This window comes from Myxine glutinosa, chromosome 6 (genome assembly GCF_964187855.1).
Source record: "Myxine glutinosa chromosome 6, kmMyxGlut1.1, whole genome shotgun sequence".
Lineage (NCBI taxonomy): Eukaryota > Metazoa > Chordata > Myxini > Myxiniformes > Myxinidae > Myxine > Myxine glutinosa.
The window spans coordinates 170976005-171000942 of record NC_136266.1 but is presented as its reverse complement, the minus strand read 5'-3'; the positions used below and the strand labels follow the sequence as shown (position 1 = coordinate 171000942).

General features: G+C 43.0%; 1 protein-coding gene across 1 annotated transcript in view; it reads left to right on the top strand.

Annotated features, from left to right (window-relative positions):
- Positions 1–24938, top strand: part of LOC137414867 (SPRY domain-containing SOCS box protein 4) — a 293071-nt gene that overhangs the window by 223046 nt on the left and 45087 nt on the right. Inside the window, exons 2-3 of the mRNA XM_078780885.1 lie at positions 20511–21166; positions 22432–22858. Of these exons, the coding sequence (XP_078637011.1) occupies positions 20891–21166; positions 22432–22858 (703 nt within the window). The 5' untranslated portion in view covers positions 20511–20890. The remainder of the gene's footprint in view (positions 1–20510; positions 21167–22431; positions 22859–24938) is intronic.

The following is a 24938-nucleotide window of genomic DNA, read 5'->3' as shown; positions in this document are numbered from 1 at the left end:
GAGGGCAATAATAAAGTTTGCCAATGGACACCTCGGCAAAGACCAGCACTTCTGGAGCAATGTGCTTTGGACAGATGAGTCAAAGGTAGAGCTATTTGGCCACAGTACCAGAAGACATGTTTGGCGAAAACCAAAGACAGCGTTTGACCACAAGAACCAGATACCAACTGTAAAGCATGGTGGTGGAAATATTATGGTTTGGGGCAGCTTTGCTGCATCAGGGCCTGGGCAGCTCACCATCATAGAATCCACTATGAATTCTTCATTGTACCAGAGGGTGCTTGAGGATAATGTGAGGCCATCTGTCGGTAAGTTGAAGCTCAACCGAAGGTGGACCTTGCAACATGACAATGACCCTAAACATACCAGTAAATCCACCAAGGAATGGCTGAAAGAAAGAAATGGAGGGTTCTGGAATGGCCAAGTCAAAGCCCGGATCTAAATCCCATCGAGATGTTGTGGGGGGGGGGGGGGGGATCTGAAATGAGCTGTGCAAGCTGTGCAACAATTTTTTGTTGAATAAATTATTGCAAAGTCAATTTGTCATTGTTTTTTGTTCAATTAGATCACCTTTATCTATATATACTGTTTAAATGAAGATCAAATATTGATATGTCCACATATGTAAAAAGATTTTAAAAAACATTTCATGGGGTGTACTTACTTTTTCCACATGCGAAATTTGCATTTATGTTTATTTAAATTATACAATGGACTACAAAATGTAAATGTTTCATGATATTTGTTACATTATGTCACCTTTATCTCTCAATATTGTTGAAATGAAGATCAAATAGCTGTATGTTGAAATATGTTGAGAAAGTCAAAACTTTACATGGGGTGTACTTACTTTTTCACGTGACTCTAGTATGATTGGTGTTATAAATGTAACATTTGCTGTACCAATAATAATCTTGTACTGGTATTACTGTCAATGATGGTTGTGGTGACATGGATGCAACTCATTATTGAATGAATTGTTTGCATGTGAGTGTTCATTAAGATTTAAAGTGTGTATGGGTATTGTGCCAAAGTTGTGCTTTTGCGGCAATGTGTGGTTTTTTGACATTCTTCCGTTCACATCTTTTGACCACTTTGCTTAACATCTTCCTGTTTTTGAATGGTTTATTCTGACTGCTTATCGAAGGGCTCATGGTATAACTAAGTGGATGACTTTGTCTTCCCTCCTATGGTATTTTAAACTGAGGCAAACATCCTTGTCGTGCTGAATCATTGCAAGAGACACACGGTGGACACTCTAACAACTGGGCAGACACATACCCGGCAGACAAAACAATTAAATGATCCTTCTTCCTTCTAGACGTTTCTGCTTCAATGAAGTGTTATTACTTTTTCTGCTTGCTTTAAATGTCATGTTGTAAAACATTCTTGGATTTTTCTGTTAGATTCTTTGGAAGACATTGCACATCATAGATCAGACCGAGATACTGAAACAGAGAACGCTTTATATTAGGTGAAATATAAACTCCTTCACTGCTGTGGTACCATGAACCACGTGGGCTACTGCCTTATGGATCCTGAAGAAGAGGATGTGCTTCCCATGCCATCCTGTCATTGGTCCACACGTGCAGGTCTGCCCTAATAAAAAATGTCCTGATTGGTAGATCTTAAGGTAATCAATGCAAGATGTTTGATATCCATTTATATAATCAAGGGTAAGAAGCAAATTGTAAGCCGTAATGGTATACCCTATGGTGGGGAGCAAGGTAATGGCATCACAGTGCTGCTGAATGGTTTAACTCGGTAATATTACAACGTTAAATCTTTCAAGGTGTGTGAATGTTTCTTTTTGTCAGGATGGAGAGGCATCCGGGATAATGACAATGAACTTAAACATTGAGATGCACTGCTGCATTGAGCCGGAGTTTTTGCAATTTTAAAGAACACGAGCAGGAGTACTCGGGCAGGGGAGGGGGGGAAGGCATAAGAGGGAGGGGTGAGGAGGGGAGTGCGGGGAGTGGAGGGGGGAGGGGGTGGGGGTTCCTCACCTTTTCGTTAAATAATATTCTGGTGAATGTGCCGTTCATCACGTTTCTGAGTTAAGTGTGATGCCGATCAGGAAGAAGAAGAAGCCTACTACCAAATTCGTACACTTCCGGAATTGTTTGCTTTATTTGTATTCAAATGTCTGGTAATTGTTTTGTATTTATTTATGCAAATGTGTACTTGTATATAACTGTCATTAATTTTAAAAGGCTTAGGCACTATCGAGTCATTTTTTTTAATCCCCAAAAAACGAACTTTTTTAATTTCATAATTATTATTATTATTATTATTATTTTTACCTAAAACACTCCCAGGCACGCATTGATGAAGCTCTGAAAGTTTGATGAAGATCCGTTCTGCATCTCTGAGAACAAATGGCGATACACAGACACCCACACAGACAGACCAACAGCTCTCTTATATATAATAGTAGACTAGCAGAAGTACCCGGCATTGCCGGGCGGGGCAGGGGAGGGGAGGAGAAGAGGAGGGGAGGGGAGGGGAACGGGGGGAGGGGAGGAGAGGGGGGGAGGGGAGAAGAGGGGGGGGAAGTACCCGGCATTCCGTGTATAAACGTGAGGGAGAAGAGGGGGGGAGGGGGAGGGGAGGGGGAGAGGGGGGAGGGATGGGAGAGGGAGGGGGAGGGGAGGGGGCAGGGGGAAGGGGGAGGAGGAGGGGGAGGGGAAGGGGGGAGGGGGAAGGGGTAGGGGTAGGGGGGAGGGGAAAGGGGAGGGGAAAAGGGAAGGGGAGGGGGAAGGGAGGGGGAAGGGAGGGGGAGGGGAGGACGGAGGGGGAAGGGGGAGGGAAGGGGAGGGCCAGTCAACAATGACGTTGCAGTTCTCATGGTCGGAGGGCAGCACAACAATCGCGACATTGTCTTGAATCTTTGCAACAGCACGAAGCGGATTTTGGAGACTCACCGATCCTGTGACGCCCTCCAGTACCAGCGTTGCCGGGCGGGGGAAGGGAGACCCGTACATTTCCAACCCGTACATTCGCCCTCTCGACTCAAGCTCATTCGGACAACAAATTACACCTCGCACAAATTACACCGTGAAGGCCCAATGGCCATGTTTATGCCACAAATCAAGTACATGAGCGAGTCGGGCGCACTGAATTGAAAATATATAGAACGCTCATACTCCGTGAAAAGTGAAGCCAACTGGCAGCAGGGATGGAACATCACGTGATCGCTCTGAGCGAATCAGCGCGCTGCTCTGCCACTGGTCAGATTCCGTGTATAATATTCCTCGCTGAAATGCGCTGAGGTAAAAATATGGTAAAAAAATATTATGAAATATTTTTTTTTAGGTCGGCCATGTTCTTCCCAGGCTCAATGGCCATGTCTATGCCAAATATAAAGCACGTGAGCCTCTCCGTTTAGGAGTCTATCGGTAACATTACACACACACACACACACACACACACACACACACACACACACACACAAACTGTGTTTTATATATATAGATTAGGGTAGAACAGCCAAAAACAGCAGGAAATAGCTCGTGGTGTCAATGTTGGTGCTAAAATGAAAGAAAATTGTAATGAGATGAAATTCAAGGCAATAAAAAAAATTTAAATGCAAAGGAGCGACGTCGTTCTGGAGCAAAATCCTCAAGTGTGGCTATGAAGATATCTCGGGTCTAGAGGGTCCGTCGATAAAATAGGAAAATGTCAGTCCTTCCTCAGCCGCAAATCCCAATGGTTTCTGGGAGGCAACAAAAGGAAGCGTGTTATGAAGATAGTGCTTGAAAAGATCTGCCGTGACACAACTGCAAAGTCGATGAGGGCCGTAGGCAAATCACAGTGTCATCATGCAGGTATCAGGTATGTGAACATGCAGGTATCAGGTATGTGAGCATGCAGGTATCAGGTATGTGAGCATACAGGTATCAGGTATGTCAGCATGCAGGTTTCAAGTATGTGAGCATGCAGGTATCAGGTATGTGAGCATGCAGGTAGCAGGTATGTCAGCATGCATGTATCAGTTATGTGAGCATGCAGGTATCAGGTATGTGAGCATGCAGGTATCAGGTATGACAGCATGCAGGTAGCTGGTATGTCAGCATGCAGGTATCAGGTATGTCAGCATGCAGGTATCAGGTATGTCAGCATGCAGGTATCAGGTATGTCAGCATGCAGGTATCAGGTATGTCAGCATGCAGGTATCAGGTATGTCAGCATGCAGGTATCAGGTATGTCAACATGCATGTATCAGTTATGTGAGCATGCAGGTATCAGGTATGTGAGCATGCAGGTATCAGGTATGTCAGCCTGACATCCATAGAGCCAGACGTGTAGTCAAAAGTGAAAAAACAAATACAAAACATCAAGTTGAATATTCAAACCCTTTGTTTCCTACTTCATGATGTTTTGGCAACAGATTAGTGTTCCTGAAGATGTTTTACAAGGTAGTTTTTTTACCCTGTTTTGCCAGGATAACATGACACACCTTCTAAGATGTTTGTAGTTGCAGTTGCAGTCACTCAGTTGTGGACATTACAGATTCCATGGTCTTGGTCAACAAAATTTGGCCATGGTGTGCTGCCCCTTGCCAAACTACAATTGCCTCCTCTTACTCTCACAGGAAATGGCAAACCACCCATCGCAAGACTTTTAGCAGCTCCTACCTGTGTGGTTCCTTTTCCGTGAGGTCACTTCGGCGTTTGCAACATTTTAAAGTTGAGAACATTCGATCTGTCTAAAGTTTTGGCGAGAGAGAGTGAGAATCTCCTGACGCCCAAGTAGCACCGCGAAAGTATCATGGATGTGGTAAAGAAGTCTGGGCACAATTTACAGTATTCACATGAATACAACAAGCTGGCATTCTTCATACTCGAGCATCCATGCCAGCTGACAACCGTTAAAAGTCAAACGGTTTAAATTAGTGCATATGCTGTTGTCTCGGACTGCAGAGTAAATTGCTAAAGGTACAAACCTTGATTAGGCACCCACACCACCAGAGGATGTAATATGTAAATGGGATTTATCACAAATACATTTTCTGCAGTAATTGACTTCTTCATTTGTATTCCAAGCTACACCGGTATGTAGTCTTCCTCTTCCACCATCGTATGGCTTCATGCTTTATAGGTAGTGCACGTGGTATCGACGACTACTACAGCGACGTAGTTCTACTTCTACTACCGTGCCACCACCACCACCTTTTCATATGCTCACCCACATGACTTTTCCTTCTCCACCCTCTATCCTGAGCATCTTCTCTGTGACATAATGTTGTGGAACGGAAACTCTTAATTTGAAACGCACGCCATGCGACCTTTTTGGTGTGTCTCTATGTACCATGATCCTTTTTGGTGTGTCTCTATGTACCATGATCCTTTTTGGTGTGTCTCCATGTACCATGATCCTTTTTGGTGTGTCTCCATGTACCATGATCATTTTTGGTATGTCTCCATGTACCATGATCATTTTTGGTGTGTCTCTATGTACCATGATCCTTTTTGGTGTGTCTCTATGTACCATGATCCTTTTTGGTGTGTCTCCATGTACTATGATCCTTTTTGGTATGTCTCCATGTACCATGATCATTTTTGGTGTGTCTCTATGTACCACGATCCTTTTTGGTGTGTCTCTAGGTACCATGATCCTTTTTGGTGTGTCTCTAGGTACCATGATCATTTTTGGTGTGTCTCTAGGTACCATGATCATTTTTGGTGTGTCTCTATGTACCATGATCCTTTTTGGTGTGTCTCTAGGTACCATGATCCTTTTTGGTGTGTCTCTAGGTACCATGATCATTTTTGGTGTGTCTCTATGTACCATGATCCTTTTTTGTGTGTCTCCATGTACCATGATCCTTTTTGGTGTGTCTTATGTACCATGATCCTTTTTGGTGTGTCTCTATGTACCATGATCCTTTTTGGTGTGTCTCCATGTACCATGATCCTTTTTGGTGTCTCCATGTACCATGATCCTTTTTGGTGTGTCTCCATGTACCATGATCCTTTTTGGTGTGTCACCATGTACCATGATCCTTTTTGGTGTGTCTCCATGTACCATGATCCTTTTTGGTGTATCTTCATGTACCATGATCCTTTTTGGTGTGTCTCCATGTACCATGATCCTTTTTGGTGTGTCACCATGTACCATGATCCTTTTTGGTGTGTCACCATGTACCATGATCCTTTTTGGTGTGTCTCCATGTACCATGATCCTTTTTGGTGTGTCTCCATGTACCATGATCCTTTTTGGTGTGTCTCCATGTACCATGATCCTTTTTGGTGTGTCTCTATGTACCATGATCCTTTTTGGTGTGTCTCTATGTACCATGATCCTTTTTGGTGTGTCTCCATGTACCATGATCCTTTTTGGTGTGTCTATGTACCATGATCCTTTTTGGTGTGTCTCCATGTACTATGATCCTTTTTGGTGTGTCTCTATGTACCATGATCCTTTTTGGTGTGTCTCCATGTACCATGATCCTTTTTGGTGTGTCTCTATGTACCATGATCTTTTTTGGTGTGTCTCTATGTACCATGATCCTTTTTGGTGTGTCTCCATGTACCATGATCCTTTTTGGTGTGTCTCTATGTACCATGATCCTTTTTGGTGTGTCTCCATGTACCATGATCCTTTTTGGTGTGTCTCTATGTACCATGATCCTTTTTGGTGTGTCTCCATGTACCATGATCCTTTTTGGTGTGTCTCCATGTACCATGATTCTTTTGGTGTGTCTCTATGTACCATGATCCTTTTTGGTGTGTCTCCATGTACCATGATCCTTTTTGGTGTGTCTCTATGTACCATGATCCTTTTTGGTGTGTCTCCATGTACTATGATCCTTTTTGGTATGTCTCCACCATGATCATTTTTGGTGTGTCTCTATGTACCATGATCCTTTTTGGTGTGTCTCTAGGTACCATGATCCTTTTTGGTGTGTCTCTATTAGGCTGGGCCAAATCAGGGGTGATTTTCAATTTTTCATACTACAAGGTTGTAATTTACCTAAAAGTTGTGGCTGGTAACAGAAACAAAACCATGAAATTTTTTTTCAAAAATATTGACGTCTTACGGTATAAACAGCCCGTTACCATAGCAACCGTTACAGACGACTCAAAAAATTCTTAAAATCGATGATTTCTCAGGCTGTGTGTGACCCCCAGAGTTGATTCTGGTACCAAAAGATTCAGAATTGAAAGCCAAGGATGATTGGATAGCTTAACAATGTCTGTGACACAATTCAATACAACTTTCATCCCAAAAACTCATTTTTATCTCAAATTTAAGGCATTTGTTTGAAAAAAAAAATGAAAATTTTGCTTTTTAATCATAGGATAATCATTAATCAGAGCTATAGTCAAATTAAATGTACTTTAAATTAACTTTTGTCATTGATTAAGCTTTTTTGTCTCAAATTTAAGGTCTGACATTGAACATTGATAACAAAATAAAAAACCTAGTCCCAATTGTAATCAATGGAGGCCAATGACTTCTTAGTCACAACCTCAGTGGATGTTGCCAGTCCATGCAGCTTCTCCCTGACGCCCTTCACAACCCTGTATAGAGCCTGGAGCTGCGCCTCAGATGTGGGGGCCTTGTTAGTGTTCAAATCTGTGGCGAGTCCAAGTGTCCGCTCTGCTGCGTCATTGACAACTGGGAGTTTGGCCACAACTTCCTTGCCATGACGATAGCTGTCTGAGGTGGGCCACTGTGCAACGGGGAGCTTGACAAAACTGGAGTCAATACCCAAGAGTTCAAACATGCTCCAAGAGTCGTAACCAACAAAGTCTTTGAGGGCTTTACTCCCCAATTGCTGTGAGGCTGGCATCTCCTGTATCATGTTATGTGCAGTCCCATGGTACCTGAGCATAGCCCTTCTCATAGTCTGCTTGTCAGATGACGTTCTGTCCGAGAAGAGTGCCAAAGAGACCAATCTCTCTGAGAGGTACCACAAATGGTTTTGTAGCTTCTCTCGGGCCACAGTCACAAAGGACAGAAATTTGGCAGGCCACTTTGTTGGATTCTTTGCGATACTGGCCTCAGCCTTGAGGAGGTTCTTCATAAGGTACATGTCGTTAGATGGTGCATCTGCAGCACTGGTACATGTCAACCACGCTTTAGTGTAGAAGACTGACATGAATGCAGCGAGACTGGTTATGTCTTCCAGCTCTTCGGGTGTGTAGATATCTCCCAGCTGCCAACGGAAGAGTGCCACCTTTATAGTGTATAAAGTCTTGCTCATCCAACGGGCGTGGTGGAATGCCCCAGGAGCTTTGATAGTGATGATCCTCATACCATCAGAGACAGTCCCTCCAAGAAACAGCAGTGTGAGGTGTGCCAGCTCCAGGTAGTCGTGTCGAAGAGTCTCCTTTGTGCTATTGTCCATCCACGTCTGAAGGAAGGTGATGGTGGCATGTACATGGCCAGCCAGCTCTCTCTGTTGAGCAGACACCTCGACCAATGTGTAGTTGCCCTGGTCCAATTCACTCCAAGTGTTGAGCAGTCGCTTGAACAGCTGTTCATTAGGTCCTGTGGTGGGGCCATACACTATTGAGCAAGACGCCCCTCCAACCAATTCGTGGATGTGGTGCCGACACGCCAGTTGCAGAAGACTCCTGCCAAACTCAGTCTCCAGTCTTACTACGACTCCACTCTTGACCCCAGAGTTCACTGCCGTTGTATCGAAGACAAGAGCGCCTATCCTTGATGTGTGCAAGAGCGCCTTGAACGCCCTGATGAATGGTTACAGTAACAACCGAAAGCAGGCATTAAAATTAACTAGGACGTGCCCGCACTTACGTGCTTGCCCGTACGTGCTTGCCCGTACGTGCGTGCAAAAAAACATGCGTGCAAACAACAACAACAAAAAAAAACTTTGAAACCACGTGGCAGTAACGACCACAGAACCCCCCCCCCCCTCTATTTACATGAAATGGTTTGGTCCATTCGCAAAGCCAGTAACGACCACAGAACCCCCCCCCCACCTCTATTTACATGAAATGGTTTGGTCCATTCGCAAAGCCAAAGCGAACGGCTTGCGAGTACGGTGACCATACCTTGGGAACCACTTGTCCGATTAATTTCAAACCTTGAAAAGGCACATCCTCGGGTCCCCAGCAATATACCTGGCAAGTTTCAAGTATATCGGACCGGTAGTTGTCGAGAAACAGCGGTCACAGACAAACACACACACACACACACACACACACACACAGACACACAGAGATTACTGGAATTATAGATAGACTAGGACGTGCCCGTACGTACGTGCTTGCCCGTACGTGCGTGCAAAAAAACATGCGTACAAACAACAACAACAAAAAAAAGACTTTGAAACCACGTGGCAGTAACGACCACAGAACCCCCCCCTCTATTTACATGAAATGGTTTGGTCCTTTCGCAAAGCCAGTAACGACCACAGAACCCCCCCCCCCCCCCTCTATTTACATGAAATGGTTTGGTTCATTCGCAAAGCCAAAGCGAACGGCTTGCGAGTACGGTGACCATACCTTGGGAACCACTTGTCCGATTAATTTCAAACCTTGAAAAGGCACATCCTCGGGTCCCCAGCAATATACCTGGCAAGTTTCAAGTATATCGGACCGGTAGTTGTCGAGAAACAGCGGTCACAGACAAACACACACACACACACACACACACACACACACAGACACACATACACACAGAGATTACTGGAATTATAGATAGACTAGGGCATGCCCGTACTATATATATGCCCGTACTATATATCTATCTAAAATTATATCCCCCCCCTCTATTTACATGAAATGGTTTGGTCCATTCGCAACGCCAAAGCGAACGGCGAACGGCTTGCGAGTACAGTGACAATCCCCCCCCCCCCCTCTATTTACATGAAATGGTTTCGTCCATTCGCAACGACCACAGAACCCCCCCCCCCCTCTATTTACATGGAATGGTTTGGTCCATTCGCAACGCCGGCACACGCGATCGTTCGCTGCTCTCTGATTGGTTGAATCGTTTTTTGGACATAGCTCGGTAAGTAATTGTCCGATTAATATGAAACCTTGAAAAGGCACATCCTCGGGTCCCCAGCAATATACCTGGCAAGTTAAAAGTATATCGGACCCGTGGTTGTCGAGAAACAGCGGTCACAGACAGACAAACGTACAAACGTACAAACGTACAGAGATTACTGGAATTATAGATAGATGATTGTAAGCTGCTTTTGTTAACTTTTTTTTATTGAAATGAAGATGGCCAAATTTAAACAACGTTATAACAGTTATAAAAACTGGACAATACAAGGTTGTAAAAGACAATTTAAAGTAAATTTAATCTGATTAATGGTTATCCTATGATTAAAAAGCAAAATTTTCAATTTTTTTCCATAAATATGCTTGAAATTTCAGACAAAAATCAGTTTTTTGGATAAAAGTGGTATTGAATTGTGTCACAGACATTGTTAAGCTATCCAATCATCCTTGGCTTTCAATTCTGCATCTTTTGGTACCAGAATCAACTCTGGGGGTCAAACACAGCTTGAGAAATCGTCAATTTAGGCATTTTTTGAGTCGTCTGTAACTGTTGCTATGGTAACGGGCTGTCTGACCGTAAAACGTCAATATTTTTGAATTTCTTTTTCATGATTTTGTTCCTGATACTCACTCACAACTTTTAGGTAAATTACATTGAATTAGGAAAATCACCTCCGATTTGGCCCAGCCTAGTCTCTATGTACCATGATCATTTTTGGTGTGTCTCTATGTACCATGATCCTTTTTGGTGTGTCTCCATGTACCATGATCCTTTTTGGTGTGTCTCTATGTACCATGATCCTTTTTGGTGTGTCTCTATGTACCATGATCCTTTTTGGTGTGTCACCATGTACCATGATCCTTTTTGGTGTGTCACCATGTACCATGATCCTTTTTGGTGTGTCTCCATGTACCATGATCATTTTTGGTGTGTCACCATGTACCATGATCCTTTATGGTGTGTCTCCATGTACCATGATCCTTTTTGGTGTGTCTCCATGTACCATGATCCTTTTTGGTGTGTCTCCATGTACTATGATCCTTTTTGGTGTGTGTCTCCATGTACCATGATCATTTTTGGTGTGTCTCCATGTACCATGATCCATTTTGGTGTGTCTCCATGTACCATGATCCTTTTTGCTGTGTCTCCATGTACCATGATCCTTTTTGGTGTGTCTCCATGTACCATGATCCTTTTTGGTGTGTCTCCATGTACCATGATCCTTTTTGGTGTCTCTCCATGTACCATGATCATTTTTGGTGTGTCTCTATGTACCATGATCCTTTTTGGTGTGTCTCCATGTACCATGATCCTTTTTGGTGTGTCTCTATGTACCATGATCCTTTTTGGTGTGTCTCTATGTACCATGATCCTTTTTGGTGTGTCACCATGTACCATGATCCTTTTTGGTGTGTCACCATGTACCATGATCCTTTTTGGTGTGTCTCCATGTACCATGATCATTTTTGGTGTGTCACCATGTACCATGATCCTTTATGGTGTGTCTCCATGTACCATGATCCTTTTTGGTGTGTCTCCATGTACCATGATCCTTTTTGGTGTGTCTCCATGTACTATGATCCTTTTTGGTGTGTGTCTCCATGTACCATGATCATTTTTGGTGTGTCTCCATGTACCATGATCCATTTTGGTGTGTCTCCATGTACCATGATCCTTTTTGCTGTGTCTCCATGTACCATGATCCTTTTTGGTGTGTCTCCATGTACCATGATCCTTTTTGGTGTGTCTCCATGTACCATGATCCTTTTTGGTGTGTCTCCATGTACCATGATCCTTTTTGGTGTGTCTCCATGTACCATGATCCTTTTTGGTGTGCCTCCATGTACCATGATCCTTTTTGGTGTGTCTCTATGTACCATGATCCTTTTTGGTGTGTCTCTATGTACCATGATCCTTTTTGGTGTGTCTCCTTATGAATCCTTATGAACTTTTTGATCCTTATGAATTTTATTCGTCGACATTATTGTTCCTACAAACTACATTTATAGGGATAGCTTTTCTTCCTTGAAGGAATTTGTACCCATTATAGGTTTTCAGCTCAGCCAATCTACCTTTTTTTTTTTAAATAAAAATGAGAGTGGCAAGTGGTATTTTGCGTTTTCGTGTTTACCAATCCATCTAATACCATGATCAGTGAATATGTTTACGGTGCAGGTGACCATGATCAATCTTGCGATCTTTTCTGGAGTCAAGATGCTCGAATCAACTCCAGCCAACTAAAACTATACTCTAAACCAGGAGTAGGAAAACCTATGGCAGGAGGACCGGATATGGCCCACAAAGACATTCCGTCCGGCCCACATCGACGCATTCGGTTCGGACTTCAAACCCGAGGAATGCTTGTCTTTCACTTCGTTTATATTGCGCTCGCTGCATCACACACAAAAATGCAGGTGCAGAGCTCTCACTGACAGACCAACACGAAAACCATACCATTCCATGTTTAAACTGAATAGACACCTCACTTTTGGAAATTAACCAGAAATTCTAAATAAACTCTTCTGACCTCTACTGACTGCTTGGTTATCGCAAACCGTGCCCGGACAGCCCCATGATCTGGCCCAACACTAGAAAAAGTTTGCCCACCAATGTATTAGACAACTGAGCGCTTCCTTTATCCTGTACAGTGTTCCTATCTTTGATATAAAATTGTGGTTCCTAATTTAAGTTGACATATTGCATCACTAAAGTTTATTACCTCCGCCACCAAAGGTGGATGGAGGTTATGTTTTCACCCCTGTCTGTCCGGTTGTTCGTTTGTTTGTTTGTTTGTGAACAAGATATCTCAAAAAGTTGTGGACAGATTCGGACGAAATTTGGCAGAGATGCAGAGAATGCGACAAGGACGAAATTTGGCAGAGATGTAGAGAATGTGACAGGGCCGAAATTTGGCAGAGATGTCGAGAATGTGACAAAGACGAAATTTGGCAGAGATGTAGCGTATGCGACAAGGACAAAATTTGGCAGACATGTAGCGTATGTGACAAGGACGAAATTTGGCAGAGATGTAGCATATGTGACAAGGACGAAATTTGGCAGAGATGTAGCGTATGTGACAAGGACGAAATTTGGCAGAGATGTAGCGTATGTGACAAGGACGAAATTTGGCAGAGATGTAGCGTATGTGACAAGGACGAAATTTGGCAAAGATGTTGGGAATGTGACAAGGACGAAATTTGGCAGAGATGTTGGGAATGTGACAAGGTCGAAATTTCGCAGAGATGTAGAGAATGTGACAGGGACGAAATTTGGCAGAGATGTAGAGAATGTGACAAGGCCGAAATTTGGCAGAGATGTAGAGAATGTGACAAGGACGAAATTTGGCAGAGATGTAGAGAATGTGACAGGGACGAAATTTGGCAGAGATGTAGAGAATGTGACAAGGTCGAAATTTCGCAGAGATGTAGAGAATGTGACAGGGACGAAATTTGGCAGAGATGTAGAGAATGTGACAAGGACGAAATTTGGCAGAGATGTAGAGAATGTGACAGGGACGAAATTTGGCAGAGATGTAGAGAATGTGACAGGGACGAAATTTAGCAGGGATGTAGCGTATGTGACAAGGACGAAATTTGGCAGAGATGTTGGGAATGTGACAAGGACGAAATTTGGCAAAGATGTTGGGAATGTGACAAGGACGAAATTTGGCAGAGATGTTGGGAATGTGACATGGTCGAAATTTGGCAAATATGTTGGGAATGTGACAAGGTCGAAATTTGGCAAAGATGTTGGGAATGTGACAAGGACGAAATTTGGCAAATATGTTGGGAATGTGACAAGGTCGAAATTTGGCAGAGATGTAGAGAATGTGACAAGGACGAAATTTGGCAAAGATGTTGGGAATGTGACAAGGACGAAATTTGGCAAAGATGTAGCATATGTGACAAGGACGAAATTTGGCAAAGATGTTGGGAATGTGACAAGGACGAAATTTGGCAAGGATGTTGGGAATGTGACAAGGACGAAATTTGGCAGAGATGTTGGCAATGTGACGAGGTCGAAATTTGGCAAATATGTTGGGAATGTGACAAGGTCGAAATTTGGCAAAGATGTTGGGAATGTGACAACGACGAAATTTGGCAAATATGTTGGGAATGTGACAAGGTCGAAATTTGGCAGAGATGTAGAGAATGTGACAAGGACGAAATTTGGCAGAGATGTAGAGAATGTGACAGGGACGAAATTTGGCAGAGATGTTGGGAATGTGACAAGGTCGAAATTTGGCAGAGATGTAGAGAATGTGACAGGGACGAAATTTGGCAGAGATGTTGGGAATGTGACAAGGTCGAAATTTGGCAAATATGTTGGGAATGTGACAAGGTCGAAATTTGGCAAATGTTGGGAATGTGACAAGGTCGAAATTTGGCAGAGATGTAGCGTATGTGACAAGGACGAAATTTGGCAGAGATGTTGGGAATGTGACAAGGTCGAAATTTGGCAAATATGTTGGGAATGTGACAAGGTCGAAATTTGGCAAATGTTGGGAATGTGACAAGGTCGAAATTTGGCAGAGATGTAGAGAATGTGACAAGGACGAAATTTGGCAGAGATGTAGAGAATGTGACAAGGACGAAATTTGGCAGAGATGTAGAGAATGTGACAAGGACGAAATTTGGCAGAGATGTAGAGAATGTGACAGGGACGAAATTTGGCAGAGATGTAGCATATGTGACAAGGACGAAATTTGGCAGAGATGTTGGGAATGTGACAAGGTCGAAATTTGGCAAATATGTTGGGAATGTGACAAGGTCGAAATTTGGCAAATGTTGGGAATGTGACAAGGTCGAAATTTGGCAAATATGTTGGGAATGTGACAAGGTCGAAATTTGGCAAAGATGTTGGGAATGTGACAAGGTCGAAATTTGGCAAAGATGTAGCATATGTGACAAGGACGAAATTTGGCAAATATGTTGGGAATGTGACAAGGACGAAATTTGGCAAAGATGTTGGGAATGTGACAAGGACGAAATTTGGCAAAGATGTAGCATATGTGACAAGGACGAAATTTGGCAAAGATGTTTGTGAATGTGACAAGGACGAAATTTGGCAAAGATGTTGGGAATGTGACAAGGACGAAATTTGGCAGAGATGTTGGGAATGTGACAAGGTCGAAATTTGGCAAATATGTTGGGAATGTGACAAGGTCGAAATTTGGCAAAGATGTTGGGAATGTGACAAGGACGAAATTTGGCAAATATGTTGGGAATGTGACAAGGTCGAAATTTGGCAAATATGTTGGGAATGTGACAAGGTCGAAATTTGGCAGAGATGTAGAGAATGTGACAAGGACGAAATTTGGCAGAGATGTAGAGAATGTGACAGGGACGAAATTTGGCAGAGATGTAGAGAATGTGACAGGGACGAAATTTGGCAGAGATGTAGCGTATGTGACAAGGACGAAATTTGGCAGAGATGTAGAGAATGTGACAAGGACGAAATTTGGCAGAGATGTAGAGAATGTGACAAGGACGAAATTTGGCAGAGATGTAGAGAATGTGACAGGGACGAAATTTGGCAGAGATGTAGCATATGTGACGCGGACGAAATTTGGCAAATATGTTGGGAATGTGACAAGGACGAAATTTGGCAGAGATGTAGAGAATGTGACGCGGACGAAATTTGGCAAATATGTTGGGAATGTGACAAGGACGAAATTTGGCAAAGATGTTGGGAATGTGACAAGGTCGAAATTTGGCAAAGATGTTGGGAATGTGACAAGGTCGAAATTTGGCAAAGATGTTGGGAATGTGACAAGGTCGAAATTTGGCAAATATGTTGGGAATGTGACAAGGTCGAAATTTGGCAAATATGTTGGGAATGTGACAAGGTCGAAATTTGGCAAAGATGTTGGGAATGTGACAAGGTCGAAATTTGGCAAAGATGTAGAGAATGTGACAAGGACGAAATTTGGCAGAGATGTAGAGAATGTGACAGGGACGAAATTTGGCAGAGATGTAGCGTATGTGACAAGGACGAAATTTGGCAGAGATGTAGAGAATGTGACGCGGACGAAATTTGGCAAATATGTTGGGAATGTGACAAGGACGAAATTTGGCAAAGATGTTGGGAATGTGACAAGGTCGAAATTTGGCAAAGATGTTGGGAATGTGACAAGGTCGAAATTTGGCAAATATGTTGTGAATGTGACAAGGTCGAAATTTGGCAAATATGTTGGGAATGTGACAAGGTCGAAATTTGGCAAATATGTTGGGAATGTGACAAGGTCGAAATTTGGCAAATATGTTGGGAATGTGACAAGGTCGAAATTTGGCAAATATGTTGGGAATGTGACAAGGACGAAATTTGGCAAAGATGTTGGGAATGTGACAAGGACGAAATTTGGCAAAGATGTTGGGAATGTGACAACGACGAAATTTGGCAAAGATGTTGGGAATGTGACAAGGACGAAATTTGGCAGAGATGTTGGGAATGTTACAAGGTCGAAATTTGGCAAATATGTTGGGAATGTGACAAGGTCGAAATTTGGCAAAGATGTTGGGAATGTGACAAGGACGAAATTTGGCAAATATGTTGGGAATGTGACAAGGTCGAAATTTGGCAGAGATGTCGAGAATGTGACAAGGACGAAATTTGGCAGAGATGTAGAGAATGTGACAGGGACGAAATTTGGCAGAGATGTAGCGTATGTGACAAGGACGAAATTTGGCAGAGATGTAGAGAATGTGACGCGGACGAAATTTGGCAAATATTTTGGGAATGTGACAAGGACGAAATTTGGCAAAGATGTTGGGAATGTGACAAGGTCGAAATTTGGCAAAGATGTTGGGAATGTGACAAGGTCGAAATTTGGCAAAGATGTTGGGAATGTGACAAGGTCGAAATTTGGCAAATATGTTGGGAATGTGACAAGGTCGAAATTTGGCAAATATGTTGGGAATGTGACAAAGTCGAAATTTGGCAAAGATGTTGGGAATGTGACAAGGCCGAAATTTGACAAATATGTTGGGAATGTGACAAGGTCGAAATTTGGCAAATATGTTGGGAATGTGACAAGGACGAAATTATTAGATTTTGGTGAAGATCCACATTCGGATCTGGCTGGTAGAATTTTTAAAGTGATTCTTCACCATGGGGAGATAGGGCCAAAAACGATACAAAGCACGATATCTCAAAAAGTTATGGATGGATTTGATCGAAACTTGTTGGACAGGTTGTGTGTGTGACAAGGAAGAATCGATTCAATTTTGGTGAAGATCTGAATCCAGCTAGTAGAATTTTAAAGTGATTCTTCACCATTGAGTGATATGGCCAACCAGGTGGAGGTATTCTCTCTACTGAGTGCCGATCTAGTTATTTAGTTTATTCCAGATTACCTTTTGGCTTGCTGTCCTCTTTGAGAAACTGGTGATTATTGGAATTGTAAATGGTGACCTCCAAGTGACCATTTCAATACGATTCCTCAACACGACAGAGCATTTGACAATGCAGGGTCATGCCAGGATATATAGATTCGAGTAGATCTGAGAATTAACGATCTATATTAAAGTATAATGTGCATGCCGACACATTCATACACTTACTCATAGACACAGATCGATCGCAATAGCATCTCGCATACCTGCGGGTACAGGCCAGGTTAATTAGCATGCCCAACAGAAGAAATGCACGTTACTTCTCATCTTAGGAACAGCAATAACGATTTTCTTAACCTTACAAATATTCAATACTTTCGCGATTAATCACTTTCTGAGAGAAAAGTGCAACTAAGACAAATTACAAATTACTTTGTGTCGATGAAAAAAAAAAACACAATTGTTGTTCTCTTATTATGGTGGTTCGTCATCACCATGGTTGCCCTTCAAGCCGAAGTCGGCCGTCACATGTGACCAGTGAAACAACCTGTGAATGTGAATCTGTTTACCGTGCAGAAGCTGCTACCCGGACAGCAACCTCGTTCTCAGATAGCAAACGGTGTAACCTGATGTCATGGAACATTCCGGAAGACCAGAGCACTTGCTACCCACAGTGCAGGCCAGGGATTTGGAATTGATTCAGGGTGCCGGCGATAACTCTCCCGACCTTCCCAAACCTTCTCGTCCGCGAACTCGGGCCAGCGGACGGGACACCCGGTTTCACGTAAATCCGAGACGACACACACATTGATGCCTCGGCCTGCCCGCGAAAACAGCATGGCGTCCATTGGTCAATGAATTCTGAAGTCACCGATTTACGTATTTCCTTCTGAGGTTACTGAGCCACTCGCATGACGTCATGTGACTGTGTGACGCAATATACAGGCCTAACCAAAATAATCCGAATTTTAGGTTTGTATTGTCTTGCTGATGAAGCCTGAAAGCACAAAGAGCAGGTGTTTCATGTCTGCCTATGCATTTTGCCCGTAGGGCCAAGAGGAATGTGTATTATTTCAAAAGCTTTACATTACCGTGTACTTTGGTGTTCAGGCTAAAGTAAACGCCTTGAACTGTACCATAATATATTGATTTCTTAGCTTTACATTTTTTAAATTTCAAAAACGTTCTTCAAATGGAGAAACAGGTATTCAAGATGAACGCTTCCAATGCTGCCTTGCATGCTTCACCTAAATAGCTTGGGAGGTGGGGGGGGGGGGGGGGGGCTTCTATTATTCTTAAGGTTCATGGATGATTTGTCACACACATATAAGTCGTGTTTGTCCATGCTCAATTTTTTGGTTATCCTGAGCATCACACATGTAAGCAGCACATATCACTTTCAAGTCTTCGCTATAGCTCGGCCAGAGCCGGATTCGAGCCGCGGACCTCCCAGGCCCAGGGCGGACGCTCTAATCACAGTGCCAGATGTCTCTCTTTTTCCTGAGGACATTTCTGGTTTTGAGACTTCAGTTTATATGAGGTTTTCTCCTGTCTGGTTTATCTTATCGTTATTGGCTACTAGCAGGAGAACCTGGCGTTGCCTGTCATCAGTTTGTTGCTTTTTCCTATTTTTTTGTGGGTGCCAAAACACGTCCCCACACCTACTAAGGAAAATTTGTATTTCATATTATAATAACACACACACACACTAATCGGGGATAATTTAATATCACATTTCGCATTGTGACAAAGGCTCAGGCACTATAGAGCGATTGTTTATAAATCCAAAAAAACGAACTTTTTTTTTTTCTTTTTTAATAACATTTTTTGCCTAAAACACTTCCGCCAATCACTGATCAACCCCTGAAAGTTTGATGAAGATCCGTTCAGCCATCTTTGACAAAAATGGCGACACACAGACAAACACACAGATGCCTATGGCCAGACTATGACCAGACTATGACCAGACTATGACCAGACTATGACCAGACTATGACCAGACTATGGCCAGACTATGGCAGACTATGACAGACTATGACCAGAATATGACCAGACTATGGCCAGACTATGGCCAGACTATGGCCAGACTATGGCCAGACTATGGCCAGACTATGGCCAGACTATGGCCAGACTATGGCCAGACTATGGCCAGACTATGACAGACTATGACAGACTATGCCCAGACTATGACCAGACTATGACAGACTATGACCAGACTATGACCAGACTATGACCAGACTATGGCCAGACTATGACCAGACTATGGCCAGACTATGGCCAGACTATGGCCAGACTATGGCCAGACTATGGGCAGACTATGACCAGACTATGACAGACTATGGCCAGACTATGGGCAGACTATGGCCAGACTATGGCCAGACTATGGCCAGACTATGGGCAGACTATGGCCAGACTATGACAGACTATGACAGACTATGACCAGACTATGACCAGACTATGGCCAGAATATGGCCAGAATATGGCCAGACTATGGGCAGACTATGACCAGACTATGACCAGACTATGACCAGACTATGACCAGACTATGACCAGACTATGACCAGACTATGACCAGACTATGACAGACTATGACAGACTATGACCAGACTATGACCAGACTATGACCAGACTATGACCAGACTATGACCAGACGATGACCAGACTATGGCCAGACTATGACCAGACTATGACAGACTATGACCAGACTATGACTAGACTATGACTAGACTATGACCAGACTATGACCAGACTATGACCAGACTATGGCCAGACTATGACCAGACTATGGCGAGACTATGACCACAGGCCAAACAAAACAGCAAGTCTCTCTTATAGTTATAGTATAGATTCTCATTTGCTATGAATCATGATGCTGTGATATGTTTGAATTTGAAAATGAGCCATGCTGCTTCACTTTACTTCCTGGTACCCCACATGTTAAGTGTTGTCAAACATTATATGGATTGCCTGTCCTGGTTCCTATCCCATTTTCCATGATTTGGATTGATGGTTTATTTTGGTTACACAACTCCCATTCCAACTCATGGTAAACCTACAGCACACTTTCTTCTTGACCATGTTTGCTGTTACTTAATTGCTCGGTCTGCATGTTTATCTTTGAAACAATTGATGTATCGGAGTGCAGTGGAGGTTTGAATAATTCTCCTGATATCCCTGTTTTTGCAGGTCTCTACAGAATTGTGGAAGAGAAAAAGAAACCAACACCTTCTGTGTGAAAAGGAGTTTGAATCCGAAGATTCAGTTCATTGGGTTTTTATTTGTCTGGATAGTGTGACTGAAGTAAGCGACAGTTGTCGCGACACACATCACTCTGGCACCTGTGCTGCTTCACCTGCTTTCCATCTTAGCTGATGTGCATGGATGTTTCCGAAAACATGGGTGAAAGACCTCCAGAAGAATAGGCGAAAAGACCAAGAGACACGTAACCCGATACTTAACGACTGGAAGGCGCAAGTTGGAGAATCAGGAGTGGGCTGAGGGGTCACGGAAGGAGGTGTGCGTGGTGGGAGTGCGGTTGAGGAGCGAAGCTCCAGAGAGTTCATGAGATGGGGCAGAAAGTAACGGGTGGGATACGACCGGTGGAGGTCAGCTGTGGCGCTGTGAGCCATGGCCTCGGCTCGCGCAGTCCCATTGGGCCAGATGGTAGCTGTCCGGCTCGCCTTGAGGCTCTCCTCGATTTGCCGCCTGTTGGACGCGACATACAGCTGCGGCACGCATGGAATCCAGACGACCGCTCTCTCAATGTCTTTGTCAAAGACGATGACACTCTCACCTTTCATCGGCATCCTGTTGCTCAAAGCACAGATGGAATCCGTGGCAAGGTGCTACCTCTAACTGCTGTTAACTTTATTTTCTTTTGCTCTATCACATTTTACATTGAGCAAGTCCTGAAAAGAACCTGGAATGAAGCACCTGGCAACACAAAACACCACCAAAGTTTGAAAATCTTAACAATGGTTGGCTGCCCCAGATTACATTAATTTTCCATAGAAATCCACACCAATGTAAATGTAATTGGAATATACATATTTTTTTAATATGTCGGTCATACCTTATGAACTGCCAAGTATTTGGAGGAATGTCTAAATGATATGGCTGCTGGATAAAATAACAATTAATTAGCTGCTGGATAAAATAACATTTAATTGCTCATAAAAGGTGGTACATTAGAGACTATTGGATATTCCAGGGAACATTAAAGTTGGGATCCTTACTCGAGGGGTCTTTAGGCCCCTTAGACAAATGAGATGCGCAAAATAGGCATAGAAATAGCATTTCTTATAAATCAATATTTTAGTACATACTAGCAACAGTACCCACCCTACGGTTGAGGTTTCAATTGGGAAGCCCAAATGAAAAGGCAAAAGATCAGAAATTGAAGGCTTTTTTTATTTTAAACTATTTATATAAACATCCGTTGAATCATATCACATGCAAATCATCAAAATCTAAACAGTACATGGCGCCCATTTTGAAAAAAGATTGAATTCTGCAAAACGGAAGCGGCCGCTACACGTCTTTCTCAGTCGCACGTTTATGTGTGAAGAGTGGGCGCCGAATCTGTAACACGGAAGCGGCCGCTACACCTGTTTCTCAGTCGCTTTGCACACGCTGCCGTGTTACTTCGGAGCCGCACGCTTATATAGGAAGAGTTCGTCAGGAGTCGATCTACTTTCTCCTGGTACGTATAAATTCAACAAAAGCCACATCACCGTTCATATCGGTAAATATTATTCCATCGTGTTTGGAAAAACTGGAATATTGGAAAAATCGGAAAAACAATATAGCCTATTTTACTCCAGGGGGTCCGAGGATTACCCACCCAAAATATCGTTGCGATCGGTTGAGCCGTTTTTGCGGTACCTTCGAACGGACATTTGGTGAATTATAGTGAGATAGTTGGAAGAAAATATTTAAATGTTTTTTGGATATATATACCTCATTATAACCTTCTTTGGTATATATTGGAGTTTTGTGAGTATCTCATTCAATGAACCTTTTGAATGCTCCATGCAATTCTTCAAATATGTCAAAGGTTGCAGCTCACATTTTTTACCCTTGCTTGCATCCTCTTCCTTGCCTATAGATGGGCTACACACGCGGCCTACACGCATGGGAGCTCCATTGGCCTGTACGGCAGCGTGGCACACATGCACTGGTCGGCGTGGCCACGTTGTCTGCACCTCTGCATTCAGTAGGCTACACACCACTTATCGGCTCCACGGCTGATTCTTGGGGCTGGGACTTAGGCCGAGGCCGCTTGTACCACGATGGCAAAAATCAGGCTCCAAGACCATACCCGGAAACCACAGGCCAGTCAAACGCAATATTTCCCGTGCCTGACTCTTTTCTCGTGATTTTAGACATGGACGAAGGGACCTTAAGTTTTGTTGTGGATGGAGCCTGTCTTGGCGTCGCCTTCCATGGCCTCCGAGGTCGGAAACTCTTTCCGGTTGTGAGTGCTGTATGGGGGCACTGCGAGATCACCATGCGCTACATCAATGGACTCGATCGTAAGTTTTCAATTCCTCGTTTGATTTTTCTATAAATTATTGTCTCTAACACTTGTTTTTTTTCACATTTTATTTTTGCACTTCTGCTCGCAAGTCTTATCTTATTGCATGTTATAGATTCCACTATCTTTTGGACAAGAGTTGGCCTTAGTGTCTGTAGCAATGCCAACTTCTCTTTCGGAGCCAAGTTTATAAACGTATATAGGGTGCCGGCTAATTATTGGGACTATTGCACAGCAGATCACAAGTCCTTCCCTCATATTGAGGCAAAAGTTAATTAATTAATTATTAATTTGATACTAGCTTACCTGATATTAAGCCTGATTATCTGATCAAAAGAAACTTGTTTTTGAAGCCAATGAACTATAAACATACCCTTGCCTTAACTCTTAAATGCAGGGGTCAAAAATCCTACATAAACGCAGCCATTGGGCCTCGGCGGCCCAACGGATGCATTTGTGTAATGTATATATACAGTATATATTTTTGGTTACAGATTTTTTTTCTTTAATATCCTTTTTCAATCCAAGTCGATGCTCATGGATGTGTATTTGCTCAGAAAATGTGAATCATTGATCCTATTAGTTGGAAGAATCCCATAGAGTCAGGGCCCTTAGGGATATTTTGGTTCAAATTCTTCCAAAAGCATCAAATTTGGCGCAGATGTTGCCCATGCCATACTCTTTCGATTTTTGACGGGCGCCAAGGGCGGTATGATCCGGGGACCATACCGGTCCATCCCGCCATGTCACCTGACCTATGACGTCATAATTAGGATATGCATCCAATCACATGGCGTACTATAAGTGGTCAAAGTTCAAAATGAATCGATCGAAAAATGAAGGCAGGGATCCATTTTTAAGGTTTTCATAAAATCCAATATGGCCGTCAGGTCACATGACCTATGACGTCATATTTATGACATGTATACAATCATGTATACATGAACCCGGATCATGATCGCACAAAAATTAAACACAAGGATATGGCATACAGTTCATAAAACATCAAAATCCGTACCTTTGTAATTAGACTGATGAACTGCATATGCCTGAAAATTAGGAAATAGACATGTAAATATTTCCTCTAATTGTCAAAAATAAGGTCAGAGTTCGATTACCCAACCCAGAAACATAAAATGGTGAACCTCGCCTAAATCTTGACAAAAAACCGACATGTTTGACTCAAAAATGACCTTTAAGATGACCTTGAGGGTTCACCTTGACGTCGAATCATCAAAATAACATCATAACTGGATTCCTCGACCTCGAAAACCCCTGAAAAGTGGTATCGTACATGATTCCAACCCTTTTGGTTATTTAACTGATTTTCCTCTAATCCGGGTGGCGGCCATTTAGTATTTCGCCAATATGGGGCCCCCGGGGGGGGGCACCCGTCTTGGCGCCCGTCAAAAATCGAAAGAGTATGGCATGCGCAACATCTGGGCCAAATTTGGTGCTTTTGGAAGAATTTGAACCAAACGGCCCCAAAATATCCCTAAGGACTAATACAAGGAATGAATCTTTTTTTTTTGGAAAATGTTTTTTTTTTTTTTTTGTATACAAGATCGAGACTCGTGAAAGAGCTAAAATTTATCACACAAAACAATCAAACAGACACACAAAACATATAATAAGGGTAGCGGTAGACAAGATGGGGAGAGAAGGGGAAGCAAAAACACAACATTTGAGAGCAGGGACATCGGGAGATCTGTGAGAGGGAGAGAGCTTGGGGGGAGGAGGCATGGGAAGGGGGAGGAGGTGGGAGAAGTATAAAACACAAGGACACTGCAAGGACTTCCAGGAAAGAAGTTGGTATTTCAAAAAAGTGGATCTGGGGTGAAATTAGAGGGGGTAGGGCCCTTAGGGATATTTTGTGGATCTGGGGATCAAGGTTTTGGATGGGGCCGCATTCATAAGAGATGGTGGTGAACAGCTGTTTTAAAGACCTGGACGGAAGAGAGGGATTGAAGAGAGTGAGGGAGTTTGTTCCAGAGGCGGGAGAAAAGAGGAATGAAAGAGTGAAGGTGAGCAGAGTCTTGATTTTGGCAGTTTAATCATAATAATGGCAGATGGACTTT